Source organism: Mus caroli, chromosome X (assembly GCF_900094665.2).
Source record: "Mus caroli chromosome X, CAROLI_EIJ_v1.1, whole genome shotgun sequence".
NCBI lineage: Eukaryota > Metazoa > Chordata > Mammalia > Rodentia > Muridae > Mus > Mus caroli.
Window position 1 is genome coordinate 13,702,793 of NC_034589.1, and position 20,712 is coordinate 13,723,504.

Sequence of the window (20,712 nt, forward strand, 5' to 3'; positions counted from 1 at the left end):
TGTCCTGGAACTCACTTTGTAGACCAGGCTGGCCTCGAACTCAGAAATCCGCCTGCCTCTGCCTCCTGAGTGCTGGGATTAAAGGTGTGCGCCACCACCGCCCGGCTCTTTTTTGCCTTTTAAAAATAGTATTTTATTAATTCTTTGAGAATTTTATACAATGTACCTTGATCATATTAATATCTCCTCTCCTAACTCCTCCAGAATCCTGCCACCCCTACCCTATCCACTCAGTCTGATATTCCTTCCTTCCTTTCTTTCTTCTTTCTTTCTTTCTTTGTTTCTTTCTTTCTTATTGTATATTTATTTCTACCACTTAATTAGTTCCCCTCCCCCTTTTTGAGATAGCATCTCACTGTATAACCTAGGCAGGCCTTTAACTCATTATATAGCACAAAATAACTTCAAGTTACAGTTCTTCTGCCTCAGTCCTGTGAGTACTAGGATCACAAACATGTCACCAGGCCCAATATATGTTAGTTGCTTAAAGGGTAGAGAAAGTATCTTTAATTTATCTGCTCTTTCACCAGATTCATAGTCCTATTTATGCTCTAGAAGTGCTTACTGAATCACTTCTAATAATGTAGGCCAAGGTAGCCACACACTCTGTTAAGGAAAGCTTCCAAACCCTTTTTTGTTTTTAACACACATTCCAAGCTTCACTTGCTTATTATTGATACCATCTCCCATCTCCTAAAAAGAAGAACATCAGGAATGAAAAAAGTCATATTTTCGTGTCTTTGTTATTATTTTGTCCTTTTATTCATTTTTATATCCCAACTGCAGTTTCCCCTCCTTCCTCTCTTCCAACTCCCTCCTCCCAATTCCCTTCTACCTGCCTCTATACACTCCTACATTTCTCTTCAGAAAATGGCAGGCTTCCCATGAATATCAACCAGCTATAGCATATCAAGTTGCAGTAAGACTAGGCACCTCCTCTCCTATTAGGGCTAGGCAACCCAGTGGGAGGAAAAGGTCCTAAAGCTCTCAATGTTCGGAGCCCCACATGAAAACCAAGCTACACAACTGTAACATACGTGCAGAGGGCCTAGGTCAGACCCATGCAGTGGGTTGGTGGTTCAGTCTCTGTGGCCCACTGTGATCCCAGGTTAGATGATTCTGTGGATATCCTTGTCCCCTCTGGCTCCTACAGTCTTTCCTCTTTCTTTCTCTTTCGCAGGATTCCCCAAGGTCCAGAATATCATTAGGAGTCGTTTCGTTGCCTTTTTTTTTTTTTTTTGCTATTTATGTTTCGTTCTATTGTGGGTCTCTGAGTTCTTCAGCCTCTGGGTCCTGGGCTCCATCCTATGAGCATGGGAGATCTTTCCATCTTCTGATACTTTCAATTTCCTTCTTCAAGGACTAGAAGTTGTTTGAAGGTCTTTTACTGTCTCATACATATATACACAGACACACACATATACACAGACACACACACACATATATATACATATACACATATACATATATGTGTGTATGTGTATATGTATGTGTGTGTGTGTAAACAAACCTTGGTGCTATTTATCCCATTAACACTCCAAATTGAAACACCTCAGTTGATGTTTGGTATTGATGTTAAATCAGTATATAAAATATACTTTATGGAAGTGAGTTTAATTTGTGGGTTAGGTGGAAAATGTCCCATGTACTACTTTAAATATTGTATCTATCTGATAGTAGCACAATAAAATTTAGAGTCTGACAGTTAGCTTCCTCTCACAATTAGAGATACATACTCCAAATGAAATGACTCCTAATGATATTCTGCTATACTCATAGATAGGTGTCTAGCCCAATTGTTATCAGAGGGGCTTCACCTAGCATCTGATAGAAACAGATGCAGAGAGACCCATAGACAAACATTAGGTAGAGCTTGGGGAATCCTGCGAAAGAGAAAGAAAGAGGAAAGACTGTAGGAGCCAGAGGGGACAAGGATACCGTAAGAACATCATCCACAGAATCATCTAACCTGGGATCACAGTGGGCCACAGAGACTGAACCACCAACCCACTGCATGGGTCTGACCTAGGCCCTCTGCACGTATGTTACAGTTGTGTAGCTTGGTTTTCATGTGGGGCTCCGAACACTGGGAACAGTCTCTGATTCTTTTGTCTGCTTTTGGGACCCTTTCCTCCTTCTGGCTTGCCTTGTCCAGCCTTCATACAAGGGGAAGTTCCTAGCCTTATTGCAACCTTGATATGTCATGTTTGAGTTATATCCCTGGGAGGCCTGACCTTTTCTGAAGGAAAACAGTAATGAGTTGATTGGGAAAAGTGGAGGGAAGAGACTGGGAGGAGTAGAGGGGGATAGGACACTGTGGTTGGGATGTAATATATGAGAGAAGAATAAAAATGATATCAAAGAGAAAAAGTAAATTTTGAAAATTAGGATACATTCTATCCCTCTTCAGAAGAGATTATATAAAATGATGTTAATTCTTTTAAATTGGTTTTTATTTTTAATTATGTGAGGGAGAGAGAATGAGTGTATGTGTTTACACAGGCAGGTACCTGTGGAGGCCAGAATCATCGGATCTCTTGTAGCTGAAGATAACATGTGGTAGTGATCTGCCCTGCCTGATGGATGCTAGTAACCAAACTTGGATTTTTTTTTTTTTTTGCAAGAGCAGTTACACTCTTTTAACTGCTGAGCCATCTCTTTAACCTCAGTTCTTATTTAAATGTTTGATAGAATTCTCTAGTAAAATATGCTAAATCTAGACACTGCTCTTTTGTTGTTTGGTATCTTATCTATAAATTTAATCTTTCATAGTTATCTTGTTCATATTGGTGAGTTTTAGTACTTGGGTGCTTTAAAGGGTTAGTTGTTTTATCTAAGTTGTCAAATTTATGTGTATGTATATATTCATACTTTTCTCTCTGTAACTGTCATATCAGTCTTATCCAGGCTTTCATTTGTACAAGTAAGTAGATAAACTTCTCCCTATGAATTCTCTCTCATTAAGTACAACTAAAAGTCATAAGCAGCTTGTAAAACACAAACTTCTTTAAAAGATGAAAAGAAGGTGACAGGATCTACTGTTGTTGATACCTTTGAAACAACACAGCTGTGTTTCTTGAATTTTCTTTTTGCGTCCAGATTCTGGAGAAAGTGGCAACCAAGAAGCACCTATGATTTAAAAAAAAAAAAAAAAAAAAGTAGGAAAAGCTCACTCTTCCTAGTGACTGGGAAAGGGACTGCCAATCAAATCAGAAATCTTACAGTTTGTTCATCTCCAGCCAAACTTTATGAAACACCCTTTGGGCTATCATTCTACCCTCTTCTCTAGCACAAATGCAATAAAGAGCTTAGACTTTATCTTAACCCTACAGTGGTGATTCAGCCTGTTTAGGGTTGTATCAGAAGACTTAATGGGCAAACAATATTCTCATTTTTACCTGAAAATAATGATTCCTCCTTTCCTAGTTGTGTCAGTCAAGGCCATTCAGTCATTCTTACTAATTTTAATGAAGGAGGTATCAGTGAAGGTCTAGTAGGAGCCAGAACTTCTAGCCACACCCCATAAGTAACAGAAAATCCCTGCCATAGAGAGTAAGTGGTAACCTACAGCTTCTTGGCAATAATAAGACATTGTCTTCCACCCCAACTCTGATGACCAATCATAGTAGTTTTCTAGGAAACCAGCCAAAACTAAAGGTTTAAATAAGATCTCTGGTTTTATAATTACCCAGATATCTAGGTTTCAATAAGAAATGACTCATCAAGAGTGTTCCAAGGCAGCTGGGGCAGTAGCACAATGGTAGAATCCTTGCCTAGGCTCTGAATTTGATTCTCAGTAATAACATAGATGTACACATACATACACATGGAATGGTTAAACAGTAAATATTCTAAGAGATAAAAAGGTTTTTGAGACATCCTTGGGATCATCCTATAACCCATATTTAATTTCTATATACAGGAGATCTTGACTCTACTTTCAAAATACATAGAAATTTTATGTATTAAGTTGAAAGGAAAATGCCCCTTAATGATGCATATCTACACAAGCCTTCCTTTTAACTTTACTGCAGTATTTGGGCATCTGGGCCTCCTGGACCTCCAACTACTTCCCCTACCCCATAACTTTCCACATCATTCCCTTTCCATTATAGGCTACAGAATTCTACCACTCATGATTTTGATTATGGAAATTGAGTGTGTACAATGTATAAAGCATTTTCATACATGTTATTTGAAGTTTAAAGATGGTCCCTAGTATTTCCATTATAAGTTTCAGTGTTTATAGTAAATTGCCCCCAAACTTAGTAACTCAGAGCAATTAGACTCAAAATTTGAACGTCACACAGTAAGTAGCTGGGGATCAGGAATAGAAACCTTTTAAAGGCCTTTTTACAAATGTGCCTGTGTCCTTAGTCTGGCATGACATGAGAATTACATTTGACTTGACTGCTTCATCGTCTGACAATTCAGCACAGTCATATTCCTTATAGGCTCCAGGCACAAGACACATGACTCTGAATTGTACCTGACAGCCAGGTGAAGGCTGCACTCCTTTTTATGACCCAGCTTGCAGTGCTCATGATATTATCTCTGCTGTTTCAAACCATCATAGGCCACTTTCTATTGAAAGGGGAGAGAAATAATCTTTATAACTTGAAGACTAGAGTCACATTGTAAAAGAATATGTGAAATTTAGAAAATGTCATTATGTCATGTAAGTGCAACTGTCTTATCCATTAAGTAACAGAAACTTTGGAAGAATAGGTCATCACAAAGTAACAAGATTAACAAGGGGCATTTGGAGAGAGTATACCTAAACATATATTTATGAAGTCAGGGGTTGTGATTCACTCCTATAAATCCAGCACTTGGAAAGCAAAGACAGAAGGATCAACATGAGTTCAGGGATAGCCTGGACTTCATGGTGAGTTTATAGAGTTGAGACTATCTCAAAAAAAAAAAGACATTTTTATGAGAGACTTAGTTAATAGCTAATTTTAAGATACTCATTTCAAATCTTTTTAAACTGTATAATACTGTGATACTTATAGTTTCTATTGTTCACAAATAATTCTAGACACTCACTAGGAAACAGCATATTCTCTACCTTTCAAATATTGAGATCAATTAGTCCCTGAGTGGCCACTGTCAATAAGCTACTTTGGGAGGCTTTAGGTCAAAAAAGAATAGTAGTAGTAGTTTCATTTTCAATGAATCCTCAGTGGCACAGCAGAGTCCACTTGGACCTGACTTAGTATTGTTCCAGCCACTCTGATATATATGTCTGAAGAACAAGTGAATAAACCTTTCCCTAGACCTATGGTTGTGGGTCCTTTAACAAAAGTTCATCATCGGGCTGGTGAGATGGTTCAGCGGTTAAGAGCACTGACTGCTCTTCTGAAGGTCCTGAGTTCAAATCCCAGCAACCACATGGTGGCTCACAACCATCTGTAATGAGATCTGACGCTCTCTTCTGGAGTGTCTGAAGACAACTACAGTGTACTTACATATAATAAATCAATCAATCAATCAATCAATCTTTAAAAAAAAGTTCATCATCTTAGAAAGCTATTGAAACATTCAGTTATACTAAAGGGTCTAAATTTAAATTTACGCTTACCTTATCCTGACAGAACTACTTAGATCTCTAGGTTTGTGAACATGAGCTGTTTTGGTCAGTGTTCTGATGCCATTGATAATGTCTCTATATGTCCAAAGAAAATCATAGAAGGATTATCTCAGGCTTTCCTCTTTAGGAAAGCAGTAGTTTTTAACCTGTGAGTCGTAATCCCCCTTAGAGGTCACATATCAGATACTTATGATTCATAGCAAAATTAGTTATGAAGTAGCAAATAAAAAGTTTTATGGTTGGTAGTCACTACATATGGAACTTTATTAAATAGTCTCAGTATTAAAAAGGTTGAGAAACACTGCTCTAAAGCTATACTAGTCACACACATAAAACAAAAAGATATTCTTTTTAAAAATTTTTTATTAGATATTTTCTTTATATACATTTCAAATTTCAAATGCTATCCCGAAAGTTCCCTATACCCTCCCCATCGCCCTACTCGCCTGTCCACCCACTCCCGCTTCTTGGCCCTGGCGTTCCCCTGTACTGGGGCATATAAAGTTTGCAATACCAAGGAGCCTCTCTTCCCAATGATGGCCGACTAGGCCATCTTTTGATGCATATGCAGCTAGAGACACGAGCTCTGGGGGTACTGGTTGGTTCATATTGTTGTTCCACCTATAGGGTTGCAGACCCCTTCAACTCCTTGGGTGCTTTCTCTAGATTCTCCATTGGGGGCCCTGTGTACCATCAAAAAGATACTCTTAAGTGTGTCTTGATAACCAGATGTTGTGTGTGTGTCTATGTAAATGAAGCTGTTTCTAAAAAGGCCTAAGCTAGAGATACTAACACACAGCCCTTGGGAGGCTGAAGCAGGGAACATAGCAAGAACTTGTCTCAAGGGCTGGAGAGATCGCTCAGCGGTTAAGAGCAATGACTGTTCTTCTAGAGGTCCCATTTTCAAATCCCAGCAACCACATGGTGGCTCACAACCATCTGTAATGGGATTGGATGCCTGCCCTCTTCTGGTGTTTCTGAAGACAGCCACAGTGTACTCATATAAATAAAAATAAATTTTAAAAATCTAACAACAACAACAAAAAAGAACCTATCTCAAAAAAAATCCTCTAGGCATGGTAGCACATGCCTTTAAATCCAGTATTCAGGAAGCAGAGGCAGGAGGCGCTCTATGACTTGGAGATGAGCATGATCTACATAGCAAATTCTAGAATAAAATCCAAAATAAAATAAAATCCCAAAGTAACATTTCTACAGATCTTCTCTAAGTTCAGCAACTTCTTGTAAATTTGCATGACCTTTTTACCCATGAGTTTTCTTGGATTTGGTGTTACTGTTTCACTCCTCAGATTCAGACTTTAGTTCACTATATTTAATGAAAGGTGACTGAGATGATATCACCATTCTAATTATCATTATGCTAAACTTTGCATCGAAATATGATATACACTCGTAAAATGTAGAATGCATAATTGTATACCTGAATGAATTTTCCTGAATTAAACATATTCATTTAACTGCCACTCAGATCAAGAAATAGAACATTACCAACACCCCAGAAGCCTTTCTTCTGCTCCCTGCCAGTAACTGACCTCCCTCACCGTAGGTAACAGTTTTGCCAGTTTTCGAACTTCATACAAATAGAACCCTATAGTATGTATTCATTTGAGATTGGATTGTTCTGTTCATCATTATGCTTGTGAGATCCATCCATGCCATTGCATGTAGTAGTTCATTAAGTTTTCACTCATACATCATATTTCATTGTGTGAATATGCCACAGTTTATTTATCCATTCACCCTCAGTAGGCATTTAGGTTGCTTCCAGCAATTGCAGAAACTAAACCTTTTTACTTATCTTTCATGTCTGTGAATTTTTATTAAATATATACCTAGGAGTAGATTTGCTAGGTCAAGGACATCTGTCTGTTCATATTGAATATATACCTTATAACTATAACATCTGCTGATAAAAGTGGCTTATATCAGTTCATGCCCAAGCCAGCAGCATAATAATAGGTCTATTTGCTTCAGCTTCTTACCATCACTTAGACCTTCATAGACTAGTTTTGTGTCCGTCTTTTAAATATTAGCCATTTTAATAGATAACAGTGATTTTGATTATGATTTAAATATCTGTGATAACTAATAAGATTGAGGCCCTTTAAATTCTTTATTTGCCATAATGTAGCCTTATTTGTGAAGTATCTGCTTAAGTCTTTCCCCTAGTTTTTAATTGGAGTATTTTTCTTTTCCAAATTGATTTGTTAGACTTTAATATACATTATAGATATAAGCCCTTTGTTGCCTATCTTTAGTTGCAAATATCATCTACCCCATGAATTGCTTTTTTTCTCTCTTTTAATAACCATAGTTTTAGTACGTGTATTTTTTCAGTCTTTTCCTTTTATGTTTGATGACATTTGTGTTTGATTTAAAATACCTTTGCCTACTCTGATGTTATAAATGTATTCTCCTTTGTGTTCTTCCAGAAGCTTTTTAAACATAACCTTCATTCAAGAAAGATTATAATGTACATTTTCCTTGTATAATTTCAAGTACTTGAAATGAATCATTAGCTATAATGTCTTTTTTAAAGAAAAAGACATATCTTGGGGAAAAAATCAAATATTCTATAATTGCTTTGTAAGGCCATGTACCAAAGAGGTGCAGTATATTTGATCTTGAAGTCTCTGGAGAGCATGTGTTTTTCCTTTTCATTTGGAAACAGGCCTCTGGATACAGTTCCCAAAAGTTTAGCTTCAATTAATGTTTAAAGTTTGCATTTTCCTCAAATATTTACTGCTTTTGGCTTCGAATCTCCATATTATATAAAAATTTAGATGTACAAATATATAGTTATTAACTTTATTCAAAATAAATTATTTGGAATCATGGGCTTTGGGAAGAATGCTTAGAAGAAAATAAATATGCTCTCTACACTTACATGATCAACTATATATTACATGTATTGATATGCTTGATAACCCTTCTACATATATAATGACTCTATAATTAAATTAACTCTCAAATCCTTCCAGAGGAATGGTTTTCATTATTTTATAATAACACGAGTCAGCCTCCCCCCCCCCTCTAAATAACTCTGTTCTTTAAAATTGCCAGGAAATAATAATCCAGATTTCCTCCTAGTTGTATTTTTCTGATGCCTCATCTGTTAAACCATCAATTGTAGAATAAGTTGTGGGCTTGAATTTTTGTTTCATTTTTTTCCTTTGATTGGTTTTCTTGCCTTGGTTTCTTGAATATCAAGAGCACTATAGATTTTCTCAAGCTCACTGCAAAAGTTGATGCAACAGTAGGAATCTTTCATTCCATCATGTTGCCCTGGCTCAGACCTGTGGCTGCTCTCATATGTGTTAGGAATGCCTTGAGTTTTGTGGAAGTCTATGATCTTTTTGCTTTAACTCAATTGCATAATGAAAATAATAAGAATATAGCAATCGCTAATGTTACCAAAACCTGATTTTATCATATATCATACTAAATATTTTATTTCATATAAGCATAATAATCTTACCAGTTTGGTATTATTTTATTAACTTATTATTGTTGTCTACTTTTTTGCAGCAAAATATAACCTTATCTAAATTGAGTAATTTTTCAAGACCACTTGACAAATTAATGGCAAAAAAGGCCCCAAAATTATGCTTGTATATATCTAAAACCTGTACTTTGCACTACTATCTATGGAAGAAAATCATGGGTTTTCCTGAGGCATATTAATGCTACCTTTGTGAAGATAATACTTATTACCAGATTTTTTTCCTTCTAAATATACTTGGTGACTATTGGACCAAGAACACACAATACATTAACACTTCTTAGAACAAATGGTAGTAGGGTCTCAGATATGTGGAGGTAAATGAAGCATATCATTATCATTCAATAAGTTCACAGCAGATGATGAAACTGAATTTGCAGAAAGGGATCTGCCATATCTCCCAAAGTACAAAGCAGAGCATGCACCCCAGAATCCAAAGTCGTTTGGTGTATCCTGTCAGCATCTGAAATCTGTCATTTTGTTAATTGTTGCCAATGTTTGCTTTTCTAGGATTTTATCTGAAAAAGTAAAGGAGATGCTTTTTGTCCGGCCCCGGAAATATATCCGTTGCTCCAGCCCAGAGTCTGCAGAACCTGGCTATATCAATACCCTGGAGCTAGCAGCATCTACATGCCGCTATGACCTAGATGACATGGATATCTTCTGGCTTCAGGAACTCAATGAAGATCTTGGAGAAATGGGTAAGCTATTTTCTTTATAAGTAAGTTGTGCTTTGACTTCAGTGGATTTTTTTAAGTTGTTAAAGCACTGCAAAACTTGCTTTTGTCTTGCTTTCCTTTCTTATCCACCCTTTCACTTACTATTTTTGACCAAATGAGGCATTTATTCAAGTGCATAAAATATAGTAGTGTTTTATCTATATCAATTTTAATCTATGTTAAAATAGAATAATAAAATTTAAATGACCTTTCCTTAGTTCAATGTAATAGTACAGATATGGGTGGCACATAAATTTCATGAAGTTGTTTCATATTGTTAAATGTTAGTGTGGTGATGGTTGACTAAACTTCTGTGAAAAGAATACTAAAACCTGTTCTTGAATTAGTCCTGAAAAGCATTCTTATTAATGAGCAGGGCCACAGGTTGAGGTGTGTCTTCCAGATGTTGGAGAAAAGGTCTATCTACAGCACTTAACAGCACCCACTACAAGTGATGTTACTCTGATCATCCTTTAATAGAAGGCTTCTAGTTTTGTTGCCCAGAATTAAATGGAAAAATATCTCCAAAGCAGTTCTTAGTTTTAAACTCAGTTTTAAGTTTTCTGTGTTGAAGCTAGTATATGAATATATACTAAAAAAAGTTAAAATTATATTAAATCTTCTTTGGCGTGGTAATGACAGTTATTCTGCCAAAAACATAATCTTAGTTTTGGCTCTTAAAAACTTAGTGTGTGCCAGGCGTGGTGGTGCACACCTTTAATCCCAGCACTTGGGAGGCAGAGGCAGGCAGATTTCTGAGTTCCAGGCCAGCCTGGTCTACAAAGTGAGTTCCAGGACAGCCACGGCTATACATAGAAACCCTGTCTCAGACAAAAACAAAAACAAAAAACCCTTAGTATGTTCTGTTTTTTATTTACCCTCTAAGAAGAGTTTCAGGTGGCCAATTAAGAGTGTAAATCACAGAGAAGGCAATAAAAGAGTGGCAAAGACAGAGTATGACAACCTAATGAAAGTACCTCAGTGTGTGGTTTTGCATGCATATAGAATTCATAGATAACAATCATCACAATGCTTCCTTTGATTAAAAAAACTGCCCTATAAGTTTAATGCTTTACAATTAATACTCTTTGGATGAGCATTTTACTTTTTTTTTTTAATGGAACAGTTTGATTTACAGTAAAAAAAAAATGGACATTCAGCACAGAAAATGCAAATATTTACCTCAGATATATTATTTCCCTAATATTAACATATTACTTTGCTGTGGTATATTTACCATGATGAAGAAACCAGCACAGGTACCATCACTGTTAACTGATGTCCCAGACTTTATTGGGCTTTCCATTTTTTCTCTACTGATATTTTCTGGTATAGGATCCTATCCAGGACACCACATTTCATTTAATCTTAGAAGAGCTGTTTTGTGTGTGTAGGGGTGAAGCCTCATGGGATTTTTTCCCTATCTACTTTAGCATATCTGTTTGTGTCATCCTTGTTCAGTTCATCTTTAGGCACTCATATTGGTGAGATTTTATAGGTGTAGCTTCTGACATCACTAGGAGACACAGCCTCATAGCAAACTTCCTGGTCTTCTGGTTCCTACGATCATTATGTTCCCTCTGGGGTGTGTTTTGTAGATATATAGCCATTGAAGCTGAGCTCTACAACTCTGCATTTTGATTGCTTATGGTTTTCTGTAGTGGTCTCTATTTAAAAGATAAGTTCTCTCGATGAAGGGTGGAGACTGCACTTACTTGTAGGTATAAGGACAAATGTTTAGAATATAATTAGAGATTGTGCTGGTTTAGTAAAATAGTGGTTGTAGGTTCTCCTTCAATATCCATGACTTTGCTTGCACTAGCTAAATTTCCAGTACCATTTATAGTTTCCCTCTTGTAAATAGAGCTATTGGTTACCTCCATGACATGCATACCACTACTGTACACTTAGGTGATTGTGCCATATTCAACCCTATACAAAGAAATACAGGCAACTAGGGAATGCTGAGAGCAAGAGAAATAGACATTTCCAGGGAAGAGTACCGTCACTAGTTATCCAGTAACAAATGATTAGCCCTGAAAACATGCATACAAGTTTCATTATACAGACTAAGTGATGTGTGTGTGTGTGTGTACATACGCATGGAGCAATAATTAGTGAAACGAAAGAGATCATGAATTTGAAGAACATGAAAGGGTATATGAGAAGATTTGGAGGGAGAAAGGGGAAGCAAGTATTGTTGTGAATATATTATGATCTTAAAAATAATCAAAAAAGTATTTGTTTCTTTAAACTGTAGTTTTTAAGTTTTTTTAGATGTATTCATTTTATTTTATGTATATGAGAGTTTTGCCTCTGACTTAGATATATTTTCTATTTCTGTGATGAAACACCATGACCAAAAGCAAGTTGGGGAGGAAAGAGTTTATTTGGCTTACACTTCCACATGGCTGTTCATCACTGAAGGAAGTCAGGACAAACAAGAGGCAAACCTTCTGTTTGCCTAGAGACAGGAGCTGAGGCAAAGACCATGGAGAAATTCTGCTTACCGGCTTGCTTCCTCTCTTCAATGACTCTAGCTTGTGTCAAGATAACATGTAAATCCAGCCATTATGTGTGTACTCCATACATGCCTGATGTCTGCAAAGGCCAGAAGGCATCACATCCCTTAGAACTGGAGTTGTGAATCATTGTGAGCCACCATGTAGCTGCTGGGGCTTAATCCTGAGTCCTCTGGAAGAACAACTGCTCTACACCACTGATCTAGACCCCTTAGAAGAGATTTTTAGGAGGTTTGCCTTGTGTCGAGTTTTTCCTTAGAATTAATGGTATTGTAGTCACACAGTTTAGAGCTTACAATAAACCTTTAAAAATATTAAATTAAGCATTTTTGCTCAAATCAAAGAATTTTAAGTGTGTATGCTGACTACATACTGGGTACCATACTAAACAATGAGCAAAATAGCCCATTCTCACAAGGTAATAATTCGGTATTCTTATTTTATATATAAGAACAAAGCTTACATAGCTAATAGGAGATAAAGTTAGAATTTGAATCCAAATTCTCATAAGTAGACACCATAACTCTGCTTTTTAAAATTAGCTTACAAGGTAGCTAGTTTATTACATTTTCATACATACTTAATTTTGGTTGACCCTGTCCCCAGTCCCTCATCTCCCCACTTCCCATCCGTGCTTAAACCCTTTCATTCTGAGTATTCCCCCTTCTGTTTGCAAATCACATACATTCTTTTACCTTTCCCACACCTCTCTCTAAGACCATTTTTTTTATAAATTTCATTTTTATTTATGGCTTGATAAAGTCGTTTATATGTACTATATTGTTATAATTCATTAATCAGTTATGCATTTGTTTAGGCAGATTCCATTTCCTTGCTATTGTCAATAGAGCAGCAATTTAAAAAAAACATGAATTACAAATATCTATGTACAGGATACAGAGTTCTTTGGGTACCTACCCAGCCTAGACACTAACTCTCTGTTCCTATCTATCCCTCTATGTAGGGATAGATACACACAAATATATACATATATGTGTGTAGCTAAGTATATGCATATATGAATGTATGTATGTATGATTCTTTGACTGAAAAATAAGCCTGATAAAATGTTTTGCTTCATAAGTAGATAAAAAGGTAGTTTATACAGATTTGAAAGTATTTATGATGACTAATTTTGAAAATTATACTTGTGTGTGTCTATGTGTGTGTGTGCATGTGTACATGCAAAAATCACTGGTCTCTTAGGAGAACTGGGTTTTTACCAACATCAACCATTTGAATCTTTCAGTTGGGTTAAATATGGAAAGTGAGGGAAAAAATAAAAGTATAAAAAGAAAAAGGAATAAAGAAAAGAGTGATTCCAGAATTACATTTTTATGAATGCTAATAGGTTTCTAGTACTACTTGTTATTGAAAATGGTATTAGATTTTTTTTTAAAAATCAGGTTTTAAAAACAGTATTTCATATATATATTCCTAAATACATATTTACCTAGAATTTTCTTCCATTAGTATATTATCATATGAAAAACTCCTGGTATAATTATTAGGTGTTCTTAGTGAAGTTAATTTGTTAATAATGTTATTTGTGTTCAAAGAAGAAATTTAATATGCTACAAATTAAAGTGTTCAAAATTACAGCTGTTCATAAAAGTCTTATAGTAGTAGGAATAGAAGAAAATAGATTGGGTTTTTAGCAGGAGATGGACAAGGATTTATTTTTTTTTCAATTTTATATTTTTCTGTGCAGGTTATGGCCCAATTGATGAGACTCTTATGGAAAAGACAATAGAAGTTCTGGAACGCCACTGCCATGAAAATATGAACCATGCTATTGAAACAGTGGAAGGGCTAGGAATAGAATATGATGAAGATGTGATCTGTGATGTGTGCCGGTCTCCAGACAGTGAAGAAGGGAATGATATGGTATTCTGTGATAAGTGTAACGTCTGTGTACATCAGGTTAGTCCAAATGGAGAGCATCTCCTCATACAAGGTCAACACTAGTGTCAAAGTCAGAAGATAACATTTAGGCATTGGTTCTTCTAGTGTTGGGGTTCGGGGATTAACTCAGATTATCAGGCTTGGCTCAAGTGCCCTTACCTGATCAACAGTCAGATTTTTAAAATTTCATTAATTATTTATTTCTAACACCCATATGTAAATGTCTTACATTTAAAGATGAAAAATAAAAATTAGGCTCTGTTTTTTTTAGTACTCTCTCTAGAAACACTACTTCTTATGATCTCTAAGCTGCTTCACCTATACCCAAGAGACTAAACCTAGGTCTTTATTATGTCACATTATGTCCAGACCATTGAGATTGTCTAATTTGATTCACTCAGGAAGTCCCTATACTTCTTGCCTAGGAGACTCTCCTCTGCATTTAAGATATTCTCTGCCTTAGAATCTCTAGGACATCATCACTGACCCATGATCTGTAATCTATATATAGAAGGCAAAGAGTTCTTATTTTAGTACCCAGGGCCTTCCCTTATAGTATATAGGCCTTCCCTTATAGTATATAGTATATATACTATTCAAAGAAACCTAGGTCAACCCTACCTTTAGAGACCACAGGTGTCTGGGACTCTAAAGGACTGTCTTAATGCCTTATTTTTTACAGACAATGTAAGCAAAGGTTAAGTGACTTTACCCAAGTTATTTGACATCCTTTCTAACACATACTAATAATGATTAATAATGACATATTAATAATAATAGTGTTAGTGATGTCAGCACTCATTTCAACTCCTGTCCATATCTATGTTCTGTGCTCTGGTGAAACAAGGTCACTTGATGTATAGTGATGAATATTGTTAATACTATCCTGTCTCCATTTTATATCCATGTCTGAATTTAAAAATCTCTTCTAAGAGCTAAAGATGGTTCAGTTGATGAAATATTTGCTGCCAAAGCATGAGAACCTGAGTTCCCAAAATACATGTAGAGAACTGAGCCCAGGTCTGCAGAGGCAGAGACAAGAAGTTCCCTGGTACTTGCTAAATCAGCCTAGCTAAATCAGCCAGCCAGCCTAGCTAAATCAAGTTTCATGTCCCTTGAGAGACCCTGGTTCAGTAAACAAGATGGAGAACCATTAAGGAAGAAGATATTTAGCACTAACTTCTGACCTCCACACACATGTACAAGCACTCATGTACATGTGAACATAGCCATACACAATCTTGTCTTCTACCTCACATTATCAAAATGTACTTATCTTCCAAGCTGTAGTTCATGTTCGTTCTTGATTTATACTTAACTGAGTTTTTATTTGTCTGAATATGTTATATGTTTTATTGATACTATTTATTTAACAAATACTGTATAACACTAAATACCATCCATGAGCCAGGGCTGTGCTGCATTATGGTGACACACTAATTAAGAGCCAGATACGCTTTCTGCCCCTCCCCCAGGTAGACCATGGTGTAATGACTAAAAAGAAACTGTCAGTTTACCATAGTGTCCAGGAACTTTTATAGATTATAAATCCATGCTGCTGTGGTAATACATGGAAATGATAAAGGTAAAAAACAACTTTCAGCAGGTAACATTCAACGCTGAATCTTAGTGGCTGAAAACTGATGTCAGTATATCGAGAAAGGCTCAGACTATGTTAATGGCAAGTAGTCAAGAGTGGGTAAAATATGTTAGAATCATGCATCTATGAGTATTTGAAGAACGGAGGAAAAGCAAGGAAGCCAGGGATAGGAAAGGAAAAAAGGCACACATGTGAAGCATCTTCTGACAAACTAAAAAACTTCTGATTTATTCCATCAACTATAAAAGGATATTTATATTCTAGAAGGATAATTTTGGTCAAAACTAATAGAATAATGAGCCTGCATAACATAGGAGATAGAAAACAACCAAGACTTAAGACTTTTCCAGGCCACCTAACCTTAACCTTAACTTTTCCTATTGTAGATAGAACTCAAAATTTTTTGTCACCAATTACCTTAATCATTGTTCTATTGTTGGGAAGAGGCAACTATTATGAAAGAAAGCATTAATTGCTTGCAATTTCAGAGGTTTATTCTTATTAACATCATGGCAGGAAGCATGTTGGCATGCTGGCAAGCATTTGAGCAGTAGCTAAAGAGTGGTATCCTGATCTGTAGGCAGAGAGAAAGAGAGAGGGAGAAAAAGAGAGAAAGACACACACACACTCTCTCTCTAGGCATAGCATGGACTTTTGAAACCTCAAAGCCCACCCCAGTGACTTACTTCCTCCAACAAGGCTACACCTTCTAATCCTTCTATCCTTTATTTTTTCATTCATTTATTTATTCACTGTATTTATGTTTTTATTCAGTTTATTTAATCACAGCTCCCTCCCTTCTCTCCTCCCACTCCCACCCTCCCACTCCCATTTTCCCCTGTCATGTCACCTCCCTGCAACCCCCCACCATACCAATACACCCTGGCATATCAAGTCTCAATCAGCAGGACTAACTGCATCCTCTTCCACTGATGCAAGGCAATCCAGCTAGGGGAAAGGGATCAGACAGGCAACAGAGTTTGAGTCAGAGACAGCCCCCACTGCAATTGTTCAGGGACCTACATGAAGACCAAGCTGCACATCTGCTACATTCAAACTACCCTACCAATTTAGCCTTTTTCTTCATTTAGTTGTATCTTTAAAAAGGTAAATTTGGAAATGTTATCTTCATTGTATCAATTATTGCCATTGTAATATATTTTCAATAGAAATAAAAATCTTTTATGACTTAACTATGAACTTAAAGTATCAGATAATACACACCCATAAGTCCTCTCATACATTTAATTCCAAAATTATAATTTTCTGATGATTTCCCTTTTATCTGAAATTCTAAACCAGAACTGATTTGGAAACAATACCAAAACTTAGCTAATATAAGGTTGTTTATAGTCTTTACCCATTTTATTCAAATACTCATATTTTTATAGAAATACTAACACATATGGTTTTGTCCCTGGTCCCATTGGGCTTATATAATAACTTTCCTAAGATCTGAACAGTTTTGAACTTCATAATGTTTCTTACTAAAGAGGTCTTAGATAATGATTGAATCTATGGTAGGCTTGAAGGAAATAAGACAGAGGTCATCTTTATATATTTTCCATGTTTGTCTTTTACAATTAGGGGAAAATATCAAAGAATTATATTCAGGTTCCTTGACGTAACTGTAACGTAATAATCCTCCCCCCCACACACACACACACCCAAATTATGGCATTTGTTTTAGAAATATACCAGGTCACTATAAATGATACCTCTCTCACACATTGGCAATAGCATTTGACTGGGCCTTGCAGACTATAAACTGATATATGTGAATGCTAAGAATTTGTTACAATATGAAATTTCATAAAAAGACCTTCTTCCAAACTGGGCGTGGCAGTACACTTGAGGCAGGAGGTTTGTGAGTTTGAAGGACCAATCTGGGATGAACATATCTGTCTCATAAAAAAAGCTCCCAGGAAACATGAATAAAATACTGAGATTCTTATAAAGTAGATGTAATTTGGATCATAAATAACTACTTAGGTTAGAGCTCCCTCTGTTGACTGTAAAGTCACTTAAATAATAATTTAAAAATTTGTTTACTCTCTAAAAGAATAGTGGCATATTGGCATCTGGATTGTTTAAGTATAATTTACCTTTTTTACTCCACCATATCATGTTCATTGTTCTTCAGTGTCAACTATACATTCGCACTTCAGAAGTTTGTATTACTAGACTTTAGATTTTAAAATCATACAACTTTTTTCTTTAAAACTATGTGAAAGTTAAAACCATTCCAATTCCTTTTTGTGTATATATCCATAGTCTACTTCTTTGTATAGATATTGAATACTTAGTATCAGAAATACTTAAGACTTTGCCAACTGTGTATAATCTCTATTGTGTGTTGTCTCCTCCCCCCATTTAGAACTCTTTAAAATGTGAAAAAAGCATTCTAAGTTTGTTAGCCTTATAAAACAGGTCTTAAGCAGTAGCCAACACCTAGTTTAGATGATGGTGAATAAATGAGATAAGAACAGGAAAAATCCCTAGAGAATTTTACTGAGAAGAATCTGACAACTAAATAGAGGAAGGGTGAAAGCTGTGAAGAATGAATAAACAAATTTAGAAATAAATTCATCCTAGAATAGTGTGACAAGGAGTTGGATAGAGTAATAGTGGTGAGGATGGGGATGGAAAAGCAGTTCAGCCTCTGGGACTCAATGTAAGAAGTAAGTGCAAGCACCAAGAGTCAGTGGATGAAGGTAAGTAAGTAAAAGTCCAGGGATTTGGTCTGGAAGATAAAAAAGGAAAGAAAGTTTGGCAATGGATGGTTATAATTCTTAGTGAATCTCACCTAAGTGTGAATCTCATGGAACTCACAAAAATTTTGAAACTGCTAGGTTGAATCAGTTGATGGTATAGGTAGGGTATATTTAACTATGTGAGGAACCTAAAGGCAACTAGGTTTCTTCTGAAATAGAGTTGAGCAATAAAGAGGGTCAAATGGACAAAATCGAAGATGGGGACAGTCTAGAATAATTCCTAAGTAATCTTCCATCTCTGTGAGTTATCATTTATTTTCCAGTATCATTCAATAAAGAATTGAAAACGCTCCTAGAACTCATTGTAATTCGATTATAATTCAATTGTAACTCAATTCACAAGTCTTTTTATTCAACCCAAGCAAATAATTTCTATAATTTGCTGAATGTTTTTATGTACCAGGTATTAGATTCTTTATAAACATTAGCTTATTTCACTTTTTTATCACAATACTACATGACATGTTGAAATTACTCCATCATTGCTTGGATGGCCTGTTATATAAACAATGAAGACAGTTTGGAATATAGGAAAAGGATTATTTCAATAAAAATTTTTAAATGTCTGTAGTCCAACTCTTAGTTAGTAGTTGGACTAATCTTGATATGAATTACCACTTAGTCTTTTTCTATCTTCATTAAAGTTATTTCTCATAGGTATGCATGCTAATCTTAGTTCAGATGATGCTACAAGCTTGGTTTTTAGTGTTTAAAAATTACGAAATCCTAGATATGAACTTGTTCAACTATGTGTGCTTATCTCTTTTTCATACTTACCTACAGGCTTGCTATGGCATTCTCAAGATTCCAGAAGGTAGTTGGCTGTGCCGCTCCTGTGTCCTGGGCATTTATCCACAGTGTGTTTTATGTCCTAAGAAAGGTGGAGCCATGAAGACCACCAGAACAGGGACTAAATGGGCTCATGTCAGCTGTGCCCTGTGGATTCCAGAAGTAAGTAACCATCCAAATCTGGGCCAATTTCCTCCAGGGTACCTTCCTTCCTATGATGTTTAGACAGACTCAGACTGGTCATGGAAATGCTATCTGATCAACTGTATTTCTGAGATTTCTGTGCTACCTCCAATCTTCTTGTATACAACTGTGCCTATTAGCCCAGATTTCTGTATTTGTGAGTGATATTTTCAGTATTATTTGATAAATTTGTATGAGAGAAGAGACATAAAAGTCCAGGGTGTGGGGCTAAAGGTAGCTTAGCTATTAGGAGCTCTTACAAAAGATCCAAGTTTAGCTTCCTGCATGTCAAGCAGCTCATAGATAACTACCTGTAACTCTGCCTCCCAGGAAATTGATGGCCTCTGACCTCCAGAGGCACCCATACACACACATGCACATACTCACACACATATATATGCATAATTTTAAAATAAATATTAAAAAATATTTAAAATAAACTACTTTTTAAAAGAAAAAGATAAGCATAAGAGAAAAAAAAAACATTTTTAAAAGTAAAGCTTAACTTAAAATACCTGTAGCCACAAATCAAAATAAAGCATGAAATACCACAGAAATATATAAATAGCATCCTGGAAGGGTCCCTAGTTCCTGAGAGTAAACCATTTTAATTTCTGTCACTATGGATACATTTTGTCTGTTTTTACGCTTCATATTTTTAGAGTAAGTATTCTTTGTTGCCTGGCTAGAACTCCATGTTGTAGTATGTATCAGTAGTTCATTAATTTACATTGCTTAGTCATAATTATATGGATATTCTATTTATTTATTCTGCTTTGGATCTCTTATTTTAGGCTGTTACAAATAAAGTAAACAATCACTCTTGCCCACTGTGGTAGTTTTCCTCTATTTCTTTTTTTTAAAGACAAGGTTTCCCTCTTTTACTGACTAGCTGCCCTAGAACTCACAAAAATCCACCTGCCTCTGCCTCCCAAATTCTGGTATTAAGGACCACCACACCTAGTTAGTTGTTCTTTACTTAAAAAGCTCTTTTGAGTGCTTAAACTCAACACTTACCTAAGGCCTTTATTCAAAATTTATTCTTAAGCCGGGCGTGGTGGAGCACGCCTTTAATCCCAGCACTTGGGAGGCAGAGGCAGGCGG

The 20,712-nt window shown here is 36.0% G+C and overlaps 1 protein-coding gene across 4 annotated transcripts in view; it reads left to right on the top strand.

Moving 5' to 3' along the window:
- Jade3 (jade family PHD finger 3) overlaps window positions 1–20,712 on the top strand; it is an 88,528-nt gene that overhangs the window by 47,621 nt on the left and 20,195 nt on the right. For 3 of the 4 annotated variants that reach the window (XM_029473174.1, XM_029473171.1, XM_029473173.1), the window contains 4 exons: window positions 7,083–7,160; window positions 9,627–9,817; window positions 14,069–14,280; window positions 19,420–19,587. In XM_029473174.1, coding sequence (XP_029329034.1) covers window positions 7,083–7,160; window positions 9,627–9,817; window positions 14,069–14,280; window positions 19,420–19,587 — 649 coding nt within the window. The remainder of the gene's footprint in view (window positions 1–7,082; window positions 7,161–9,626; window positions 9,818–14,068; window positions 14,281–19,419; window positions 19,588–20,712) is intronic. The other variant, XM_021153960.1, reaches the window with a different exon arrangement.